Raw genomic sequence first — 20,083 nt, forward strand, 5'->3', positions numbered from 1 at the left:
AAATGCGCGGACTTTGACCTCGAAGAGTGCTTCTCGAATACACGTAGAGATTTTATTTCTTCGTAGTTCCAGGCGCAGGGAACATCCAGGAGCGCAAATCTGTAGGGGGCGGTATTCGGTATTCCAGTACTGCCTTGTTGGGACACAATCGTAACCTGACTCACTGGGCCGTATTCCAGAACGTGTCCGAACCGAATCCCAGTAGGGGGGAACAAATCGGCAACCGTTTTAATAAAACTGTGTCCTGCTCGAGGCTAGTATCTGGTTCCGATGCATTCTTATTGGACGTTTCGCAAACATCGGTACAATTGTTACGGCAAATTACCATAATTTTTTCGAAATTTCAGTTTTCCAAATTTATCGGCACAGAGAAAAGGTTTTATTTTTTATTAACTCATATTTGTTTAAATATGACGAAACAAATAATTAAATGCTGTGACAAAAGTATTTTGTCGGCCTAGCCAAGTTTGGTGAGTAACGAAATTGATTTGTAACATCTAACAAAATATACAGTTGAACTGTCGAAATAATTTCTATAGGTCAACAAAAGCTTTCCCGCTTAAAAATATTCGTTTGAATCAACAAAATATAATCAGCCTATTTCACCATATACAAACAAATATTTTTTGAGGCAAACAAACCTTTCTCAGTGTTGGAGGTACTGGGAAGATTAGCGGTGTCGATGACCTTCAAGAGAGACTACATAGGCCTCTGCTTACTCGGGCAAATAACGCCAGTTCATTAGCTGCTGACTTGTGAGTCCTCTCAACTGATTTTTTTCCTATCATTCAATACTTCTTTGGTTGAGGATTTCTCATTGGCCCAGAGTCGCTTAGATGAATAGTAAACCAATAGCAAACGCAGCTTAGAGGTACATGTATTTTAATTTTAGCTTATCGCGAAATTAAACCGCGAATTTTTCCCGGTTCTGCACACACCTCCCCAGTCATCCGCCAATACCTTTCTCAAAAAAAAAAATCCGACCCGAGTCCATTACTGTTACAGATCTTGACATTCTGCTGATTTAACAGGCTGTGAAAATTTTTATTACATACAGCAAAAGTTGATTAAAAAAAAGGTTTTCAGGTAAGCCTGAAATACGCTGCAGTGATGCTGTGATGAAAATTCTGGTTTCGTGCCTGAGGGTTTCAAGTATTGAACATAAAAATATACGTAATAATGTTTCCTGTTCTTTTGTGCCGACAAACAACTATCCAGCAGCGTAAAAAAAAAAAATAACCGTAATGCGCGCTCATTAGCTATATTGCATGGGGGTTTTCACATTCACTGCTAACAACTGCGTTGAAAGTGCATATCCGCACTCCAGAACTGTGTCGATGTCAGCACTGTTCTATTTTAATTATTATTTTTTGTGTCTGGGTGGTTTTGCGAAAATTAGATTCATGATTTGTCCCAATGATTTGTCCCAGGCACGTACGTCACGAATTGATGTGATCCGTTTATCATCCCATAAAAAAAAAGTGGAGAAAAGAGGAAAATTTTATTTCACTAACTTTTGTTTTTATTTGCACGTTTGTTGTGCGGTAATTCATTGCTGTCGCACCGCCTGAAATTTCGCGCACATAATAAGCATGATACAACAACATTAAGTACAAATTTTTGAGAATTCGATGGAATTAAACATCAATTAAGACATAAAATTATGCGCCAATTTCAGTACGAAATACTCAGTGGTATCTCGAGAAAAAAAAAAGTATTTCATACGTGTATATATATTCAATGAGGAAATGGCAAGCACATGAGAAATTAGCGAAATTATTCTGTAGCAAGTTGTGGTAGTGCAAATATTCGGTCATTTATGCCGTGTTCCAATTCACAAATTTGCAGAGCCGAATTCGACACCGCCAGTGAGTGAGTACACTAAATATATTCGGGATTTTGGTATACTAATTTATGCGATTCGAATAGCTGGCAAAGCAGGTATCTTTGTACGGCAATCTTCCTTTTGTTTTACTGCTTTTACCGAGATGCAGAGTAACCTCTCCAATATCCAAATAAATGCAAACATTAAATAATAATGCACCTGTATGCTATACGTTGGTGGTTAGTAGAAAATTACTTAAAATTGTAATATTTTGACACTTAAAGCTAAGGAACAACTATTTGTCTTGGATGTAAGTGTAGAGCTGGTGTCAACCACAATGTTGGTTATTTCGTTATCCTTTCATTGCTGTTATTTGAGGGCTCTTTATGTGAATTTATCGCGATGAATTTCTTGCGTTCTATTTTGCGTCTCTTAATTTCCCCAAAAGGTTATTTGACTAAATACAATCTAATGGTAATAATAAGGCACGCAAATTTTATAACTATGATCGCTTATACAGCTCGAAAATAATGTTTATTAAACGTCTGGCGTGTATGTTAATTTGTGACCTTACAACAAGTGCAAAGGAGCTATGGAAAAAAAACCAACCCAGCGGTTACGTAAATAGCTTCAGAGTCGATCTCCGCCAAAAGCGATTACAATATAGGCGACAATCGAGGTAATTATATTAGGATGAATATTTTAATCCTCTGTAAGTAATTATATAGGTGAGGAAAAAAAATGCAAGTGCCAGAAATGTATCTTTAAAACAAGTTTTAATAATAAATATATTCAAATAATCAATTCGGAAATGTAACCCGCCAGAAAGCTGAAAACGCTGCACGGTAACGATAAACTTTGAGAGAACCACGAATACCGTCAGCGCAGTAATGCGACCTGGGCCGTCAAGGTTTGACAGCCGGATTACAGAATTGTGCCGTACCGTAGAGTGCCGGGTCAGAGGCTTTCCGCTGCAGTGCGAGAGGGTGTTGAAGGTGGCGCCGACTGTACCTCCGCCCCTCTGCCTTGTGTGAGGGGGGTGGGGGGGGGGCGTTGCTATCGCATCTCTCCCCTCCCTCGTGTATCCCGACAGACGGCACCCCCGTCTTCCCCTAGCTGCACCCTCCTCTGCCTGGAGGGCATCGGTCCCCCCCCCCCCCCCGATCAACCCTCCGCGCCCCCCGCAGCGTCTTGTCGGAGATGCCGCGTCTCTTACAAGTCCACCCGCTTCCGCCATGGTCCGAATTTCTCTCGTGTTCGCGCCTTCAGAACCAGCTATGCCTTCCTTGGCACAGTCAAAGAAACCAAAACTGAATGTATATTTTCGTCTTATTAAGAAAATTGTGTGCATTGTTGCAAAAAAATTGGAACAAATGCAGTCATCTTTTGAAAACCATAAATTCTATCAACATACATCCAAGAACTTTTCTTTAGATAATTTAATGTAGAACATATTTGTTTCAGGAAATTGTATTGTAGCTTTAACCATTTTCATTAAAAATTGAAAAAAAATCAATATTGGGGACCCAATAGAGTGGGAAAGGGGGGGGGAAGAATTCAGTTCCCGACGTGTTTCTACTTCTACTTTAAAGAACATATATATAAGCTACATGCATGCCAAGTTTCAAGCTTTCTGCCGGATGGGACCGTATTAGTTCAAGTTAAAAAGCTGGACTAATGCGTTGATATCTTTCAAAACTTGCACGCCTTATTTCACTGGAAAATATATGTATATATTCTGTGCTTATTTTAAAGATTCCTTTTGAAACCAGTTGCCAATAAATAGTTATTGTAACTTTGTAGGACACTTGGCTATGATTATTTTTGAATATATATACACGTATGAAATACGTTTTTTTTTCTCGAGATACCATTGAGTATTTCGTACTGAAATTGGCGCATAATTTTATGTCTTAATTGATGTTTCATTCCATCGAATTCTCAAAAATTTGTACTTAATGTTGTATCATGCTTATTATGTGCGCAGTCAACACTGGAATGGTTTACAAATAACTTTAACTTTAGGAGGTACTGGGACAACATAACAAGCCCGGGTAAGAAACGAACACTGTTTTGTAGTAATACAGTTGTTTTCGTGTAAATTTAAGTTTACATTAATATTTCTTTTCCGCTTAAAAAAGATTATAGTATACACCCATGATATTACACTATTTGAATATCTGTTAAAAATATTTGTGCCAAGACGACCAATACAAGTGAGGTATTTATTGGCTTAAAATTTTAGGAATAGCCTTTATCAAAACGTTATGACTTTAAAATTAAAATTAAAAAAACATACACACTCACAGGGTGGAGAAATTAAAATTTCAGGTAACCTAGTCGTAACATACACACACGTGATTGTACTGTACTAGCATTAACATTAAAGCCCTTCGTGTCACAAATGGTATGTATCATAATTAAGCTATCAGGTTACTTGCCGAAACACAGATGACAGCACCAGCGCTGACTGTAGCGCCGTTAGTGAGAGGACGTGGAACTACAACCAGCGGCTCTTAAAAAAACATTTTATGAGAGTCTACGGGCGGATAATTTCACGTCTGGCTGCCGGGGAAATTCCGCTAGTAAGTTTCAACTTTTTTTTTGTCAGACTGAATGTAATCGAGTCAGTATGTCTGTCTTCATTCATGTTCGAGACATTGTCATCATCTAGGCAGTTTACTGTTTTTTTTTCTGTACTGTGTCTGCCGTTAAAGGCTTTTTCAGCTGTTGGTTAGCATGTCACAAAAACCAACTAAATAATGTTTGTTGTTGTGTGCGAGTGCAGTCATGCCGGCCGCATCGCCACAGTAGTGTCTGCTACAGAATGGCCAAGCACCGAAGGACCTGAAGTGTGACAATTAGCATCGAAAATTTATATTTTTTGACGTGACAACGTCTAATAAATCGATGAACGCCGGCTGCACGCACGAAAAAGGATGACTCATTGTCCCGTTACACACATTGTCCCGTTACGCTCAGTTTCCTACTTTTCCTATCATCGTCCTATCCTTAACAGAATAACACAGATCGGAAGAAGTTAAATAGCAAACATGTATAAAAGTTATAGTTATAATAATCCGTTCGTTAAAGTAATAAACATATTTGAATTAATGAGTGCAAATAAAAGTAAATTTATCAATTAAATTGTAGATTTCATTTCACTCCTTCTTTGTATCCATACAAAATAGTGATAATTCAATAAAAAAATGATTCAATTTTATTCATAAAAGTATGCAATCATTTCATCAATGTTTTGTTGTGAATTTGTCACGTTAAACTATCGTCCGTAAACCGACTCTACAGACAACCATTTTTTTTTTTTAATAATAAGTTATATAATTACTTTGGTAATGGTGTCGAACTCTTAGACGAGCTCGTAAACAAACAACAACTGTGGCCAGTCCCCGATGGTTGCGAGGCCTCTTTGTTCGCTTCCCCCCCCCCCCCCCCTTTTTCTTCTCTCTCAAGCTGGTAGTCGGTGCGAATTCCTCAGGTTGTCCTTGAAGGCCCTGTTTCTGGAGTCCATCCGCCGCGAACCAGTTCCCGCTCTAATTCTTCCCCCACTTCACGCGCGCACCGTGTGAACCAGCAGCAAGAGTGAACCAGTTACCTTCTGTCGAGCCGTTGGTGTACCACTAGGCATTAGATCCACTTAATCTTTTAGTTTCTAGATTTTAACTTATAAGGTATGGTTATTTTTTACGGGGGAAAAAAATAAAGTTCCTACCGAAAAAAAATGACAGTTTTATATATAGCACTTAATTCTGAAAACAAAAAAAAATTTATAGACTTTAATTAAAATTACCAAAACTGTAAGAACAATGTTAGACAATTATTTCAAATTGAGACCAACGAGCGGGTAGTGACTACTCAGAATAGACAAAAATAATAAGCAAATAATTTTTATATGTATATAATTATTTAAACCTTTGTTAAAGACTGAAATAATTCAAAACGTTTATATAGTTATAAAGCGATGGGACAATTGTATAGCTGCAGTAGTGCAAACAGACTGCAAAGACTATTATTTTAACTTTAATTCATATAGTTTTTCTATGCAATTTCATTTGTTCATGTTAACTGTTTTAATGTTACAATTTTGTTCAGTTTATAGTTCGTTATAAGTTGCTTCTCATTTTAAGATTGATAGGAACTATGAATGGCCCCAGGCCATAGTAAAATTTAATTAGAAAATCTGATTATTAAGAAAGTTTGGAAGAAGATAGTCTGAAGTGGATGTTTTAACTGTCCTTCCACTTCTACTGACAAAGATATTCAGGAAATTTAAGGATGTCATGTGGGGAAACGAACTCGGTATACCGTCGTTGGGATACGATTCGTTGTCCTCCTCTTGCGTCATAAGGATTCCGCTCCAAAAAAAAAAAATTCCCTGCGTGGTATCCGAGATCGTAAACCCATTAAGAGCCTCTCGTCCACTAGGCAGCTTAGGTTGTTTTTTTTTTCTTTTTAACGTAGCTTTGGTTTTATTTTTCTAAAAAAAAAAGGCCAGTTTATCCGCGTGCCAGTCAAGAGAGTACAGCGACTCGCGGACAAAAGAGCTGTTCAGAGTCAAGGTGAATGATTCAGGGAAGTCGGGCAGGGGTTAGGAGAAGGATGAAGAGGGGGATCGTGTAAAGCGGTCCGAGTATTGTTGACGCGCAGCGGCGTTCGTCATCCACCGCTGGCCTTGATCCTGGCGACTGTCCGACGATCGGCCAGCCTTGATCTCGTCCGCCGCTCGCTCGCGCACGACCGCTGTTGGAGGGGGGAGAGGGGGGTTGACCTTGAGACGGTGCGACGGGCGACGTTTTTCTCTGCCCGCTGCGGAGATTTGCCTTATGTGACGTGTTGGGAAGGAGACAATGGCCCGTGTGAAGGAACTCTTGTTTAGTAGTGTTTTTGATGTGAGTAGTATGTAATAGTATGTCCTGGCGCAGGCGCCAGGCGGTGGATCGGAAGCCGTGGAGCCTGCCGATTGCTCTGACGTCACGGCGGCCATATTCCATTTGTGACGTCACTGCGGCCATCTTGGGTGACCTTTGACTTTGACACCTATACCCCGGCGGTCATATTGGATCCGCCATATTGGATCCACGGCTCCCGCTCTACCGCCTGGCGCCTGCGCTAGGACATACAATTACATACTACTGATATGCAACATTTTAGCTCTTTCAGTATACGGCAGGAGTAAGCAATTTCGTGAATGCGGAGAAAGTCAAGGAACCGGGTTTGGGGGGGGAGGGGGGGTTTGTACGAAAAGGCAGTCATGGGGACTGTCGACAGAAGTAAAAACTTAAAACTTTGTTTTTTTTCAAATGTGTAATATGACATAATTTCTACGTCAAATTTACGTAAGAAAATGATTTTGGTGTTTTATTGTCACTAGCATGTGGGTGACGCGAACCCTGTAAGTTTTGCCCCTACAAAAAAAAATTCGCTTAACGCGGCTAAATAAGTTTTCACTTCAAAATCGCGTTAACCGCAATGGTGCTGCCATCTGAGGCAAAGTTAAACTTTGTCGTATAAACGGTTTAGTTAATTTTTTTTAACAAGATACTACGTAGTATTTTAATAAAAATTGCTTGTCGAAAATCAGTTCCATAACCGGGGTTTTGAATTTTTTCAAGTACTTTTAATTTTATCGGAGCTGTTCATTAAATAGTTTAAAATTACGCTCTGAAAATCGAAATAATCTATAGTTGACGTGTATCTGATCCGGCAACGAATTCAAGCGACGGGTGCGAAAATTACCTGCGTGTGATTCGCGTCCAAAAATGTAGTTAAAAAAAAACAATATGTGTTTATTCATCACGCGCGGCATTATCTTAAAAGATTTCTACGTTAAATCTCGTGTGCTAGTTGCGTATTGTAAGTGTATTTTCAACACGAGAAAACACTAATTTGCTTGTTACCGAGATTAGATGCAACACATCTCCGGTTTTCCTGCTGTGTGTTGTGTTTCGTGTAACACATTTTCTCAGCATAATATGCTTAATGACTGTTACGCAATTGCGTTTCATAATTATGATCACCTGCGCTACCTTTTACGGCTTACGAATACAATTCAGTAAATATCCGGTTGAGAAATGTACAACAAATGTAAGCTATTTTTTTTGTTGGTAGAGTGGAATTACACCTTTCATTAAAATTTATTAAGATATTCTATTATTTTTTTAAAGTTTTGTTTTAAAAAAACTAAAAAAAAAAAATTGGTTGTCTGTAAAGTGGGTTTACGGACGATAGTTTAACGTGACAACGTCATAACAAAACATTGATGAAATGATTGCATACTTTTATGAGTAAGATTGAATCATTTTTATTGAATTATCACTATTTTGTATGGATACAAAGAAGGAGTGAAATGAAATCTACAATTTAATTGATAAATTTGCTTTTATTTTCTCTCATTGATTCAAATATGTTTATTACTTTAACAACGAGATTATTTTAACTATAACTTTTATACATGTTTGCTATTTAACTTCTTCCAATCCGTGTTATTCTGTTAAGGATAGGACGATGATAGGAAAAGTAGGAGACGAATTGGAGTGTTTTCAAGTTTAATGTGCCTCGAAAAAAGTCAAAACCGATGGTTGTTCCGATCGAGTGGAAGAGAGGTAGATGCGGCGCAAGCGTACAATGAGCGTAACGGGACAATGTGTCAACCTTTTTCGTGCGTGCAGCCGACGTTCATCGATTTATTAGACGTTTTGACGTAAAAAAAAAAAAGTGGTTTATAAATCAGCCAACCCTGTTTGGGAGTCACGGGGACAGAAGAACGTGGACAGTGGGATCGAAGCAGGGGTTGTTATCACGAGTGAAAGTGCATCTCGCTATCAGCGCCGGTGAGGGGAGGGGGGTCGCCTCGGGCTGCGAGCTCGCGAGGCGGACTGGACCTGACGCTTGTGAGGTGAAAGTGGCGCGGTTGCGAAGAAGTTGAAAGTTGCCCTCCGGCTCCCGCGTCCAGCCTCGCGGATAAGATAAAAAAAAAAAAAAAACTTACGGGCGTCGTGGAGCCCCCGAAGCGCCGTAATTTATTTCAGGGGAAATGCCAAGCTATTGCGCGTTTTGGTCGTGTGATTTTGGCGGGGAGTCTGTCCGCGCTGATTTTCGGTTGAAAGTTCTCAGTGACCCTTTCCCTTGGTTTAATGTTAATCTTCAACCCAACATGTCTATGATTTTCGTTTTTTCGTTTAAGGTAACCCCCTCCCCCCCCCCCCCTCTTTTCCACCTACCCGGGCACACACCCTGTATCCAAGGCTTCAGAGGAAACAACACTATTTGAAAACTGCTCGAGAGATCCGAGTGGGTTCCGTTTACAAAAAATCATTTCAGAATTCGCTGAGGGCCGACAAGTATCCTCCTGGTTCCCGTATCAAGTTTATAAACTGTAATTTTAGACTGAAAGGCGTGATTTCACATCATTATTATTTTTAGACATAAATAAACCTGTACAGATTCTTGAAAATAACTTAAAGGGACTTGCATTATTACACCTTTGTCTAGGTACATTTCTCAGCCATATAATGTTACGTTCACCGCTCAAATTTCATAGTTTGTTTTCCAATGTACGATGAGAAGATTGCGCGCCAAGTTCAGAGCCTTGCGCTTAGAGGCTATACCGCGCTAGAAGCACCAGCGAGTGTCGCGCTTATCATCCCGCCTCACTAACACACATACCACCCCTCACGATGTTGATATAGGAATAGTAAAATTCCCATATTGGTTTTCAGACAGTATTTATTTAAATGTAATATTTGAAATTTTTGCTTTGTTAAAACATAGTACAGCAGAGTATCGATAATCCTGCATCGATTAACAGATGTTCTGTATTACCACAGCTTCCCCCTTAAAACGCTATTACCAGCAAAGATTGTTGAAACAATGATCAGCCGTTGTCTAAATACTAAAGAAAATTAATCTTAAAGATGCAATTTACTAGTTGGGCGAATCATGGAATGACTTGAAAGAATCTGCACTTCAAGGAAAGCTGGGGGGAAAAAAACCATCATCCTGAAAAAATGATACTACTGGACTTTCTGAAAAACGTAAAAGTTTTATAATTATATCCACGATGTTCTGTATACATCACATTTACTCTTGTTTTTTTTTCCCCCATGATATTTATAAATTATTTAAAAACTTGTACGGGGTAGAAAAATTGTTTTCTAGTGTTTAACAATATTACGCTGTAGAAAAAAAAAAGTTTTTTTTTTTTTACTTTTATTAGAATAGTCCTTGGAAAATCAGTTGCCAACGGTATCAATTGTAAAATTGCAAGGTAGAGCTTTGTACCATTTGCAATTTTAAAAAACTCTGTATCGTTGTTTTACAAGTGATGTCGTTTGGCAATTGAGTTTCCAGGGATATTCCTTGTAAAAGTAAAAAGAAAAACTTTTACAGTGCAGAAGTTCTAGGGTTGGTTGGTGACGTCATGCGATTTGGCGTAATTTATAAACAACCTTGATTTTCTTGCGTTGCGTTGTTTCGTTCCTTGCGTAGTTTATAAAAATTTGCAAGAAACTAACATGGTTATTACCAGAAGCTACTGAGTTCTTGGTGGATGTGTGATCTCGCCTCCGAGTCAGAGGCCGAGGCAGGCAAACCATCCACCCGCTGGTGTGCACAGTTCATGCCTCGTTCCCGGCATGACCGAATCTTGCCTTGTCACGAAAGTAAATTACTGTCTCTCTCTTTCTCTCCGCACAAGGAGGTGAAATGATTTTTTTTTTTTGGACCGGCATCCAAGGCCAACCCATGGGCGAAGGAAAGGAATTCGTTTCATCGTCTAGGAAATGGAAATTTCAAAGGTCGGATTAAGTCATTTTTGAACATCCGCTTTTTTTTTTGTGCACTGTTAGAAATTTCAGTAAAATTGTCAACGAAGAATTTAACTCAAATTAATCTTAATAGAAACCACCCCGTATTTTAACATACGGGTTTTATTTTGCGTTCAAACAAAGGTTGTCAATAGAAGATTGCCATTACTATTTTTATTGTTTTGCCTTTACACCAAGACTTGGGTTATTCCTATGAAAGTTGTAAGAAGTAATGAGTTATTTAGATAAAAAATAGTTTGGTTACGATACAGTTTCGCATCACAAACTCATTCTACTGCTTACTTTATTTTAATATTTTACGTTAAAATTCTATTGGATACATTAGCGGAACAATTCCTCTCAGGAACAATGTTCCTCAAAGTTTTATACGTAGTATATTCAAAATCAAATATATATATTTGCATCACAAACAGATCCAATTCCTTTCTTTATTTTAATATTTTATGTTAAAATACAACTAAGTACATAGATATGAGATAAGGACCAATTACCGAAAATGTCACATTTTCACACAGAATTAAAATCGTGTAGTAAATATGTCATGCCAAAAATTGCAATAATTATTACAACAAAAAATTTGGCTCAGCCTACAGGCTCAGGGAGATTCTGAAGCTCATATTTATTTTGTAACATTATAGACTATTGCGGAACATTCTATAAACTTCTGAAACATTCTGGAAACGATATATGCAAAGTATCGTATATGTTAAAAAAAATATTTCAAGTAATTTAAAAATTATTCTTATATATTCCATGCAGTCAGGCGTTTTAGAATGTTTTCTGTTCAAACCATCCAGTATTTTCGTAGCATTTCTAGAATATTCGCGATAACAGTGGCATGGCTAAGAGTTTGATACATGGCCCGCCACACATGCAGATAACTTACCTATTTACTCCCACATGCTAAGCCATGCGCTAAAGGAAACATTTATAAAAAAAAGAGCCCGTGTAACTAAGTTCACGTGATAGAAGTGAGACTCTTTTGCAATTAAAACCTCGACCCGTAAGTATATTGTAAAGGGTAAAACTAGAGAGAGAGGGAAAGAGAGAAAGAATAGAATGTTATAAAAAAAACTGTGTGTGTGTTACTATTCTTCAAACAATTCTGCCATTTGGAACACGCCAAATCTCTGTACGAAATATGAAATACATAACAGGTAGCGCTATCTACGCGGGAAATGCAGGGACTGTCTCAATAGCACTCTCTACGCTGCTGGTTGAACAAGGAGGAACGGGAGCGCTCTGGTAGCAAATATAAAATTCAAGATACTCACAGCTGACTTCTAGGAGACATATATATTTTTTTTTCCGCACACTCTCTGTCATATTCTTTTGTTCATCCATCTCTCTCAGTTTTATGTATTTTTTTTTGGTAGGGGAAGAATCATCGCGCAAAAAGAACAAAAAAGAGCCTAGAAACATATATATTATAGTGCTCTCGTTATATCTCTTTGGCCAAGTACCTATTCTCTGTCTTTTCGCGTCAAAAGCGTTGCATTAAAATTCGGCCGTGATATTTTACTGTCATCGCGACCAAAGAAGTTTCATTTCAAAAAGTTTCAGACAAAAATTTTGCTAAAAAGATTTATAAAAATTTTATACTGGATTTATATTATGTTTACTAAGGGAGTAATGATTTTTTGCAACCAGCAGCTAGGCATTAAAATATTTTTTTCCGACGATAAGATAGTATTTTGAATTTTTACAATAATTATGAATGTATTTGATACTGTGCCTACTAAGGGAATTGAGAATTTTTTTTTGTCCTTCAAGCCCTTTATATTTCACCCCTTCAGGTAACAATATTTTCTTAAAAAAAAACTTTTCAACAAAAGTTTTTAGATTATATTTGATAAGATTATATACTTTTCTTTGAGAATTTGATCGTCCTTTAAAGCATTTTTTCCGGCCATTTTAGCTAGTTGTTGTGCGATAACAATAAATCTTTCAAATAAAAGTTTTTGTACTACAGCTAGGAGGCATGTTAACCAAAAATAATGCAATGATATTAATATTTAGGAAGTTTATGTGATTTTTCAGTTTTGTTTTTAATCTTCCCCATTTATTCGTCCGATTTTTCCCATTAACTAAATGTCCGAGATTTTCCATCTCTATGTTATTAAATATGGAAGTAATTTGCGCAAAATTGCGGCAGTTATCATGGTCATAAAAGGTTTTGAGTAGACGATAGGTTTTCGTGTCATGGGTTGTTGGTGCGAAAAACCCGGTACAAATTTTCCTTAAGTCATACCGTGGCAACCACTTCTGAAGGTCCATAATATCAGAAAGCCTGGTGTGACAGTTGCATTTATTTATTCTTGAACAAGTAAAACAAATACTAGTACAGGTTGGTAAATTTTTTTTGCATTACAGATGTAAAACTTCAATGCATCTTAAAAAATTGATAATTTTAATCTGAAAGGTAAAGAGGCCGTGTTTGATCTCCTTGGATGTTGTATTTGTGTGTGTGCGTGTTGTGTTTGATGGGGACATCAAGTAAGGCAGGTGTTGTGCAGTGGCGTAGCTAAGGTAACTGGCGCCCCTGGCCAGAACTGAAAATGGCAACCCCCTCTTGGATTAAAAGAGAGTTGGGGGCGGGGGGTTTCCAGTAACGCGAAACCGTCGCGGCAGCGCCCCCCTCCTGCTCCGGCGCCCCTGGCGGGGGATCCCTGCCACCCGCTTGCTACGCCCTTTGAATATATATACTGTATAGAAGTCGCCAGCCCAGGTTAAAACTTCTAATACGGTTTTGAGGTAGTTGGTTAATTCACCGCCGCAATCGCCACCATCTCTAGGGCATCGACTTGTGGTGGTCCCTAGCGGACAAGTGTCGAACTCTTCAAACACCCCCTTTCCCCACCCTCCCTCAAACACGCGTTGTCCTCCACCCACCCCTCCACCCCACCTCTCATCCCTGCAGTTTTGTGACGTACGAACTCCCGTTGAACGACCTTGAGCTGCAGTGAATGATGGGTGGGGGGTGCGGGGAAAAACAGCGGGCGACAGTGCTGCGCTCTAACGTGTAAATAACAACCCAAGTCGATACAGGGCGTTACGGCAGCGCCCTGCAGCGGTGAAGTTCCCAAGCTGCCCATCATACGCTCCTGAAAAACGTAGAGTAAATCCTATCCGCTCGCGACTTCTGTACAGTATATATTTATATATATTCAAAGCTACGCCACTGGTCTTGTGTTTGTCTGTGCACGGTCGATGTGGTGCTGGATGTCGTCGTTGAGAGTGACGTGCGCGAGTGACTGCGTGTGTTGCAGCGCGACTGACGCAGCCGGGGCCATGGAGGCGGGCGGGCGGTAATACCGGGGAAGAGCGCCCCTTGCAGCGGACATGGACCTGAAGCACGACGTGCTGTTCCGCGGCGGCGGCGGGGGCGGCGTGAAGGCGGAGCCGCGGGTGCAGTCGCCGTGCGGCGGGCCGGCGCACAGCTCCTCCGCCGGAGGCCTCAGCAACGGCGGCGGCGGCGGCGGCGGCATGGGCTCGCTGTTCGGCGGGATCGCGTCCAGCAACAAGCGGCCGCGCCCCGACGACTGGCTGTCGTCGCCGTCTCCCGGCGGGGGCGGTTCCTCGGGCGCGCCGCCTCTCACGCCGTCCCCGGGGCCGCCGCACGGGCCCTTCACCGTCATCTCGTCCAGCAACGGCTACTCGTCGCCCATGTCGTCGGCCGGCAGCTACGACCCCTACAGCCCGGCCAGCAAGCACGGTGAGTGTCCGCCACTCTCGCCCGTCACGTGACCTCCGTCCGTCCGTCCGTCCGTCGAAACCTTCCCCGAGCTTCAACCTTCGACGGTCGGACTGTAACATAACCTCCAAAATGTCAGCATCCTCAACTATCTTATTGATACGTTCAGCTACTTACATTAAATGTCATTGACCACCTTTTAAACATATTTTTGACGTGACAGCGTCTAATAAATCGATTAACGCCGGCTGCACGCACGAAAAAGTGACCCGTTACGCTGTGTCCCGGTACGCTCATTGTACGCTTGCGCCGCATCTGTCTCCCTTCCACTCGACTGTTTATAAAGTGAAGTGAAAAGTTAATGTGGTTTTCATTGCTTATTACTACAACAATTTCGGCAATAAAGGTTAATTATCCTTGCATTTTAAAAATCTGACTACTAGTATAATTTCAAGTATTTATTCTTTTATTATTAAAATAAAAATGATTCAATTTTATTCATAAAGTATGCAATAATTTCACCAATGTTTTGTTATGACGTTGTCACGTTAAACTATCGTCCGTAAACCGACTTTACAGACAACCGATATTTTAAACAATTTTTGAATATAATGGTTTACTAAGTGTTTATCTTTTTTATTTGTCTTTATTTTATATATATATATATATATATATATATATATATATATATATATATATATATATATCCACCCGATGTAAATATTTACCGGTATTTACAGACCTATAGTCTGTTGGTGGCGTCGAAATGGAAAATAAAAGTATTTGACGGCCGTGCGGATCGTTGTGAATCGCTCGGGCTCTTTTGACTGACGGACGGACGGTGGCGGATCAGCTCTTAAGACCCCCTAGGGCAATGGTTGAAACGAGGTAGAACATCTTCCCTTCCCTCAAAGTTTTGGGAAAAATAGTTGCAAGCAATATTAGTGAATGCGGTGTGCCATTTTGGATGTTGCATGGTGAGCTTGTACAACACCAACTACAACTGCGTCAAGAACCTGCGTCACCTACGACTACTCCCAGAGGTCCATGATTCAGTTATATAATGCTTATAATAATGTAAGTTTTTTTCCACACGCGTATTCATTTTATTTTATATCCTCCTCCCCCCCTTCCCCCCCCCTCCCCCAATTTTCTGAATAAAACCAAATTCTTGTATCTGCCAATGCTACTGGGAGCACTAGGTGTGACACATGCCCCTAAAATGTGCAAGGCAAAGAATGTACCTCCAGTGTTATAGTAGTGTAATGGCACAAACAAGTTAAAAGTTGGTATTTTGGACTTCTTGGTAAAAAAAAAAAAAAATATGTATGTCTACAAAACAGGTAAGGTCTTCAACTCAAAAGCCAACGGACTAGTCGGGTGTGAACAGAGGATCCGAATTTTAAAAAAACACACACACGAATTTTATACTTATATGTATACATGTTTGAATAGCTTTATTTCATGCCAAGAAGGTTAACCTCTTGATGCAATGCTTGGCTTTGTGGCACTGTTTAATTGGTGTTCTGTTGATGACATCCGACTATTTGTGGAGACCAACGGTGTCCTCTAGCCACCGAACTTATGGGCGTAATCACGAGTGTGATTCAGGACCATCCAGTTGTGAATTGGTACCAGGAGTAGAGCCATTTTGGTAGATTTTCACACGTGATATTCTGAAGGAATTAATTTATTTTGTATGATAATAGGGATATATAGCTTGGATGATTCGGAAGATGTCGCGAAACATCGAACCAAACCAGAAGAAATATTTATAAAAAAGTTTTATTTAAGAGAAGCTGAAATTAGCTGACGAGATCCTGTGAAACTTTCTGATGAAATTATAGACATCACTGCCATTTGGGTTACAAAAAAAATGGATCGCTTGATATGGTAAGTTTATTGCGGTTACGTCCCAAATTATGTGATTAAATACGCCCAGTAAAATGTGCTCAGCTGTGGTGACACGTCACGGTGACAAGCCAGAATGTGAAGACATGCAATATTTTTTTCTCCATCTTATCTTTCCTCCGGGGAAGAGATTATTCGTGCTGTCAAAGCCTTGATGTAGGATGCATGAAAACAAACAACGAACTCTTGTACGGCAACAAGCTTGTCACGCTATCCGACCACTTAATGTCTTCAGAGGGTACGAACATAGTTTTGCAAGAAGAAGCGCTATGGTTGATCGCACTCCTGTGTTAATCCATAAATGGCGGGCGGGATTACTTGCCTCCCTCTTTCACCAGGTGGCGGGATGCCGTGCGTGGATGGATGGTAGTCGTGGGAATTCGTTGTTGTGTATCGGCGCGACGTTGAGATTTATTGCATTACAAACTCCCGACAACACCTGTTTCTCTCTTTCCCCCCCCCCCCCCACTTCACTCTCTATTTCCTCCCCCCCCCCCCCCATACACACCAACAGCTTTGTTTCGCGTCACTCCAAATTGAGAATAATGGCTGTTTGCGAGACAGCCGGTGTAATCAAGTTCGCGGAAGTTTCGGCTGTAGTTGAGTTTGCTCTGGGTTTCTCGAAGACTACTGCAGTATAATGCCTTTAATCCAGTAGCCCCGGTACCTTGGAAAACCAGATGATCGATTATCAATTAACTAAGAAGATTACGATCACATTCACAACAAGTTTGTAATAAGCTTCTCTATACACAGAGAAATATTCTATTAGTAACCAGTTGCCAAAAAAATAGATTGTTATACTACAGGAAAAATAACGTAACTTAGTACAACACTTGTCTATGGTTATTTTTGCATATATGAAATACGTTTTTTCGAGATGATACTGAGTATTTCTTACTAAAATTGGCGCAAAATTTTATATTTTGATTGATGTCATTCTAAAATAATTTTTTAAATCATGGTAAAAAATAATTTAACATTTCAACATTTTTTACTTTATTTTGTTGTATCCACTGTTATTAATGAGACATTTAATTAATTACGTACTATCAAACACCGCCAGAATTTTTAATATTAAATTATTTGAAATAAATTTGATTGGAAAATCTTTTGAAACCAAGATGGTGTATTTCAGTTACGTTCATTTAAAAGTAAGAATTGAATACTATGAGAGGATGGTCTTGATGAAATACCAAAAAAAAAATGTATTTAAAAATACATTTCTTTTAAAAATAATAATTTTTTGTAAATTTCAGAAAATTTTCATTAGATAATAAAGCTGCGTGTAAAACTTTTGTTCTCTTTGGGTATACCTGGCAACAGAGCAAAATGAAGCAAGGACATCGCTAATATCAGACAGTGCAACATAAGGTTGAGGAACGCTATGGACTTTAGGGAACTTTGCGACTGCTGACAGCAGCTCAAAACCGACATTGGTTATGTTTAATTCTCGTCTTAGACTTCCAATTTTAGGCCTCATGTCACCAATGCATGTTCCAGCCCGCACTTCACGATTATAAAGATGAAGTCCGTTGGATGATGCGAAGGTGACGATGGCGTCATTTTGACGTTACGACGCTTTGGGGTAAGGGATTGGATTTAATTGCGTTTCGAAGGTGGGGGTGGGGTCTCACTGAAAACGCAACGTCTGAAATGTTTCATGTGTGTTCCAGAACCGCTGTGTTTCCCCTACTATAAATTTCCACACGTTGTTTTCATGTTTTACCTTGGGTGGGGAGGGGGGAGAAAGATAACGTGTTGCCGAACTGTAAGTAATTTAGCAGCGTGAAGGAACCTAGCGAGTCCGAACGCAATGTTTTCAAGCACCGCATGTGAGCTGTGAATTTTCTCTTCTCCGGCCTTTTTTTTTTTTACGGACCCGCCAATCGTCTTACATTACGGGTCAGAGAGTTGAACCCGCGAGAGAAGCTCGGAGGACGCAGCGGGTAGCTCAAGTTCCGGAGAAACTTCATTACGGTTGCGGTTAGATTTCGTGCGTATTTCCCTCCTTCGTGATTGATAAAGTACCTATTGTGTAGCCAAGCTTTCGTGGAGGGTCATCACCTCAATGAGACCTTCGTGACGAATAGTAAAAAAAAAAAAAAATGTTTCATTTCTAATTTTACTTCCTCTCGAGACAAGCATCGAGTCTCCTCTCAGCTGAGGAGTAAGAGAGTGAGTGTGACCTGGCGAAATGTGAGAGTCACTTGTGGATTGCAGTGCACTTTCTCTGCGCAATTTATGAACCCGTAATCACATTCAGCAACACACGCTGCTAAAAATTACAGTAAATTTAACGGACTTTCCAACGAAGAATTCGCCTAAAAAATCTAAGAGTTTCTTCGTAATTTCAGACGAATGGATCTTGGTAGAAAATGCGCCGTATTTCAACTTTTTTTAATTTTCGGTATAAACAGGGTAAAGGCAAAATTAGAAGAGACAAGTGTTTTTTTTTTCATGGATTCTTACCCAGCTTTTTGTTTATTTTTTAGTTTTATACCAAAATCATTATTTTAGGTTCGTGTTAAAAGTAAGTGAACTTTTTACCCGCAAATATACGAAGATAACGATGAGTTTATGAAGATCTATGGATAATTTCTAGGTAGCGTTCTAATGTAGGGTATCTTCAAGATTGGGCGCAATTTCGCCGTTAATGTATTTAGCGTAGTGAAACTTCTAAACACAATATTTATTTTTCTTCCCCCCCCCCAACCCACGATTTTACAATGCAATACTTACGTGCTTATGTCATCATTTTGATCTTAAAAATTTAAATATAAAAACTGAAGGGATTATTAACTAAGTTTTATTAATTTTTGGCGTTAAAAGAATTTTTATAACTAAATTGAAGAGGCGAAAATGAAAAAAAAAGTTATCCTTAGACGTTTCGGGGTAGCAGTCACTTAGGCGAGATGACTTGAGTGCGAGGCCGCTACGCGCGTTAGTAGTGAAACTTCATAGATAGAGAAATATAATTTTAAAAAATTGTTGTGAATATTAGTGATAGAAATTGTGTTTGCAAACTTTTTCAAGTGTATTTATAAAAGTGATAGTTATGTTCCCGTATGTACAACGATGTCAGGTTGCTTGTAAACTTCCATTGTCGCTGGCAGAGAGAGTCTGTGGAAGGTTTAGTAGTCTCCTGGACGTTTTCACGGGAGTGTTTGTGAGGTCATGTTCCGTATGTATAATTTTTTCGCAATAAATTATTATTTAATAAACAATTAAAATTAAAGAATAGAATAGGTAATCATCAGAATTTTTTATTGATTTTCATTTATATTTAAAATTTAACTAAATTAGTTTACTGATTTAAAGAATTAAAGTTACACACGTGTTTGTATTACCATTAAATACTTAGTATTTAATTTATATTTTTTTAAATGATCGAATTGTTATCATTTATCACCGTATTTATGATATCACTCCAGTCCCTTTATTATTTTAATTTCTATTAATTATTTGCATGCAAAATTAAAGTTTTTTTTTTTTTTTAAATTACGCCAAGTAAGTATAACTTCAAAACGCGCGTACATAAGTAAACCCACCCATTTGTTTATTTATTTTCGAAGTCAGCTCTCACGGTGTGCCAGAAAAGCGCCGGAAACTAACTAGGTAATTTTTAAAAATAGCTACCCTCACGGAGGAGAGGAACGCAAACATTCACGACTGCATCACGTTAGGCCAGACGTTCCTCTCGTTGCCATGGCGACGATGTAGCGAAGCTGTCGCGTCACTTCCGACCCGGTGGCGCGAAGCGACAAAGCGCGACTCTCCCCCCCCCCCCCCCTTCTGTGCGCGCGAACT

The 20,083-nt window shown here is 39.4% G+C and overlaps 1 protein-coding gene across 3 annotated transcripts in view; it reads left to right on the forward strand.

Moving 5' to 3' along the window:
- LOC134536939 (ecdysone receptor) overlaps nt 1-20,083 on the forward strand; it is a 556,968-nt gene that overhangs the window by 302,917 nt on the left and 233,968 nt on the right. For all 3 annotated transcript variants that reach the window (XM_063377044.1, XM_063377045.1, XM_063377046.1), the window contains exon 5: nt 13,938-14,383. In XM_063377044.1, the coding sequence (XP_063233114.1) occupies nt 14,011-14,383 (373 nt within the window). In that variant the 5' untranslated portion in view covers nt 13,938-14,010. The remainder of the gene's footprint in view (nt 1-13,937; nt 14,384-20,083) is intronic.

This window comes from Bacillus rossius, chromosome 11, assembly GCF_032445375.1.
Source record: "Bacillus rossius redtenbacheri isolate Brsri chromosome 11, Brsri_v3, whole genome shotgun sequence".
NCBI classification, from domain to species: Eukaryota; Metazoa; Arthropoda; class Insecta; order Phasmatodea; family Bacillidae; genus Bacillus; species Bacillus rossius.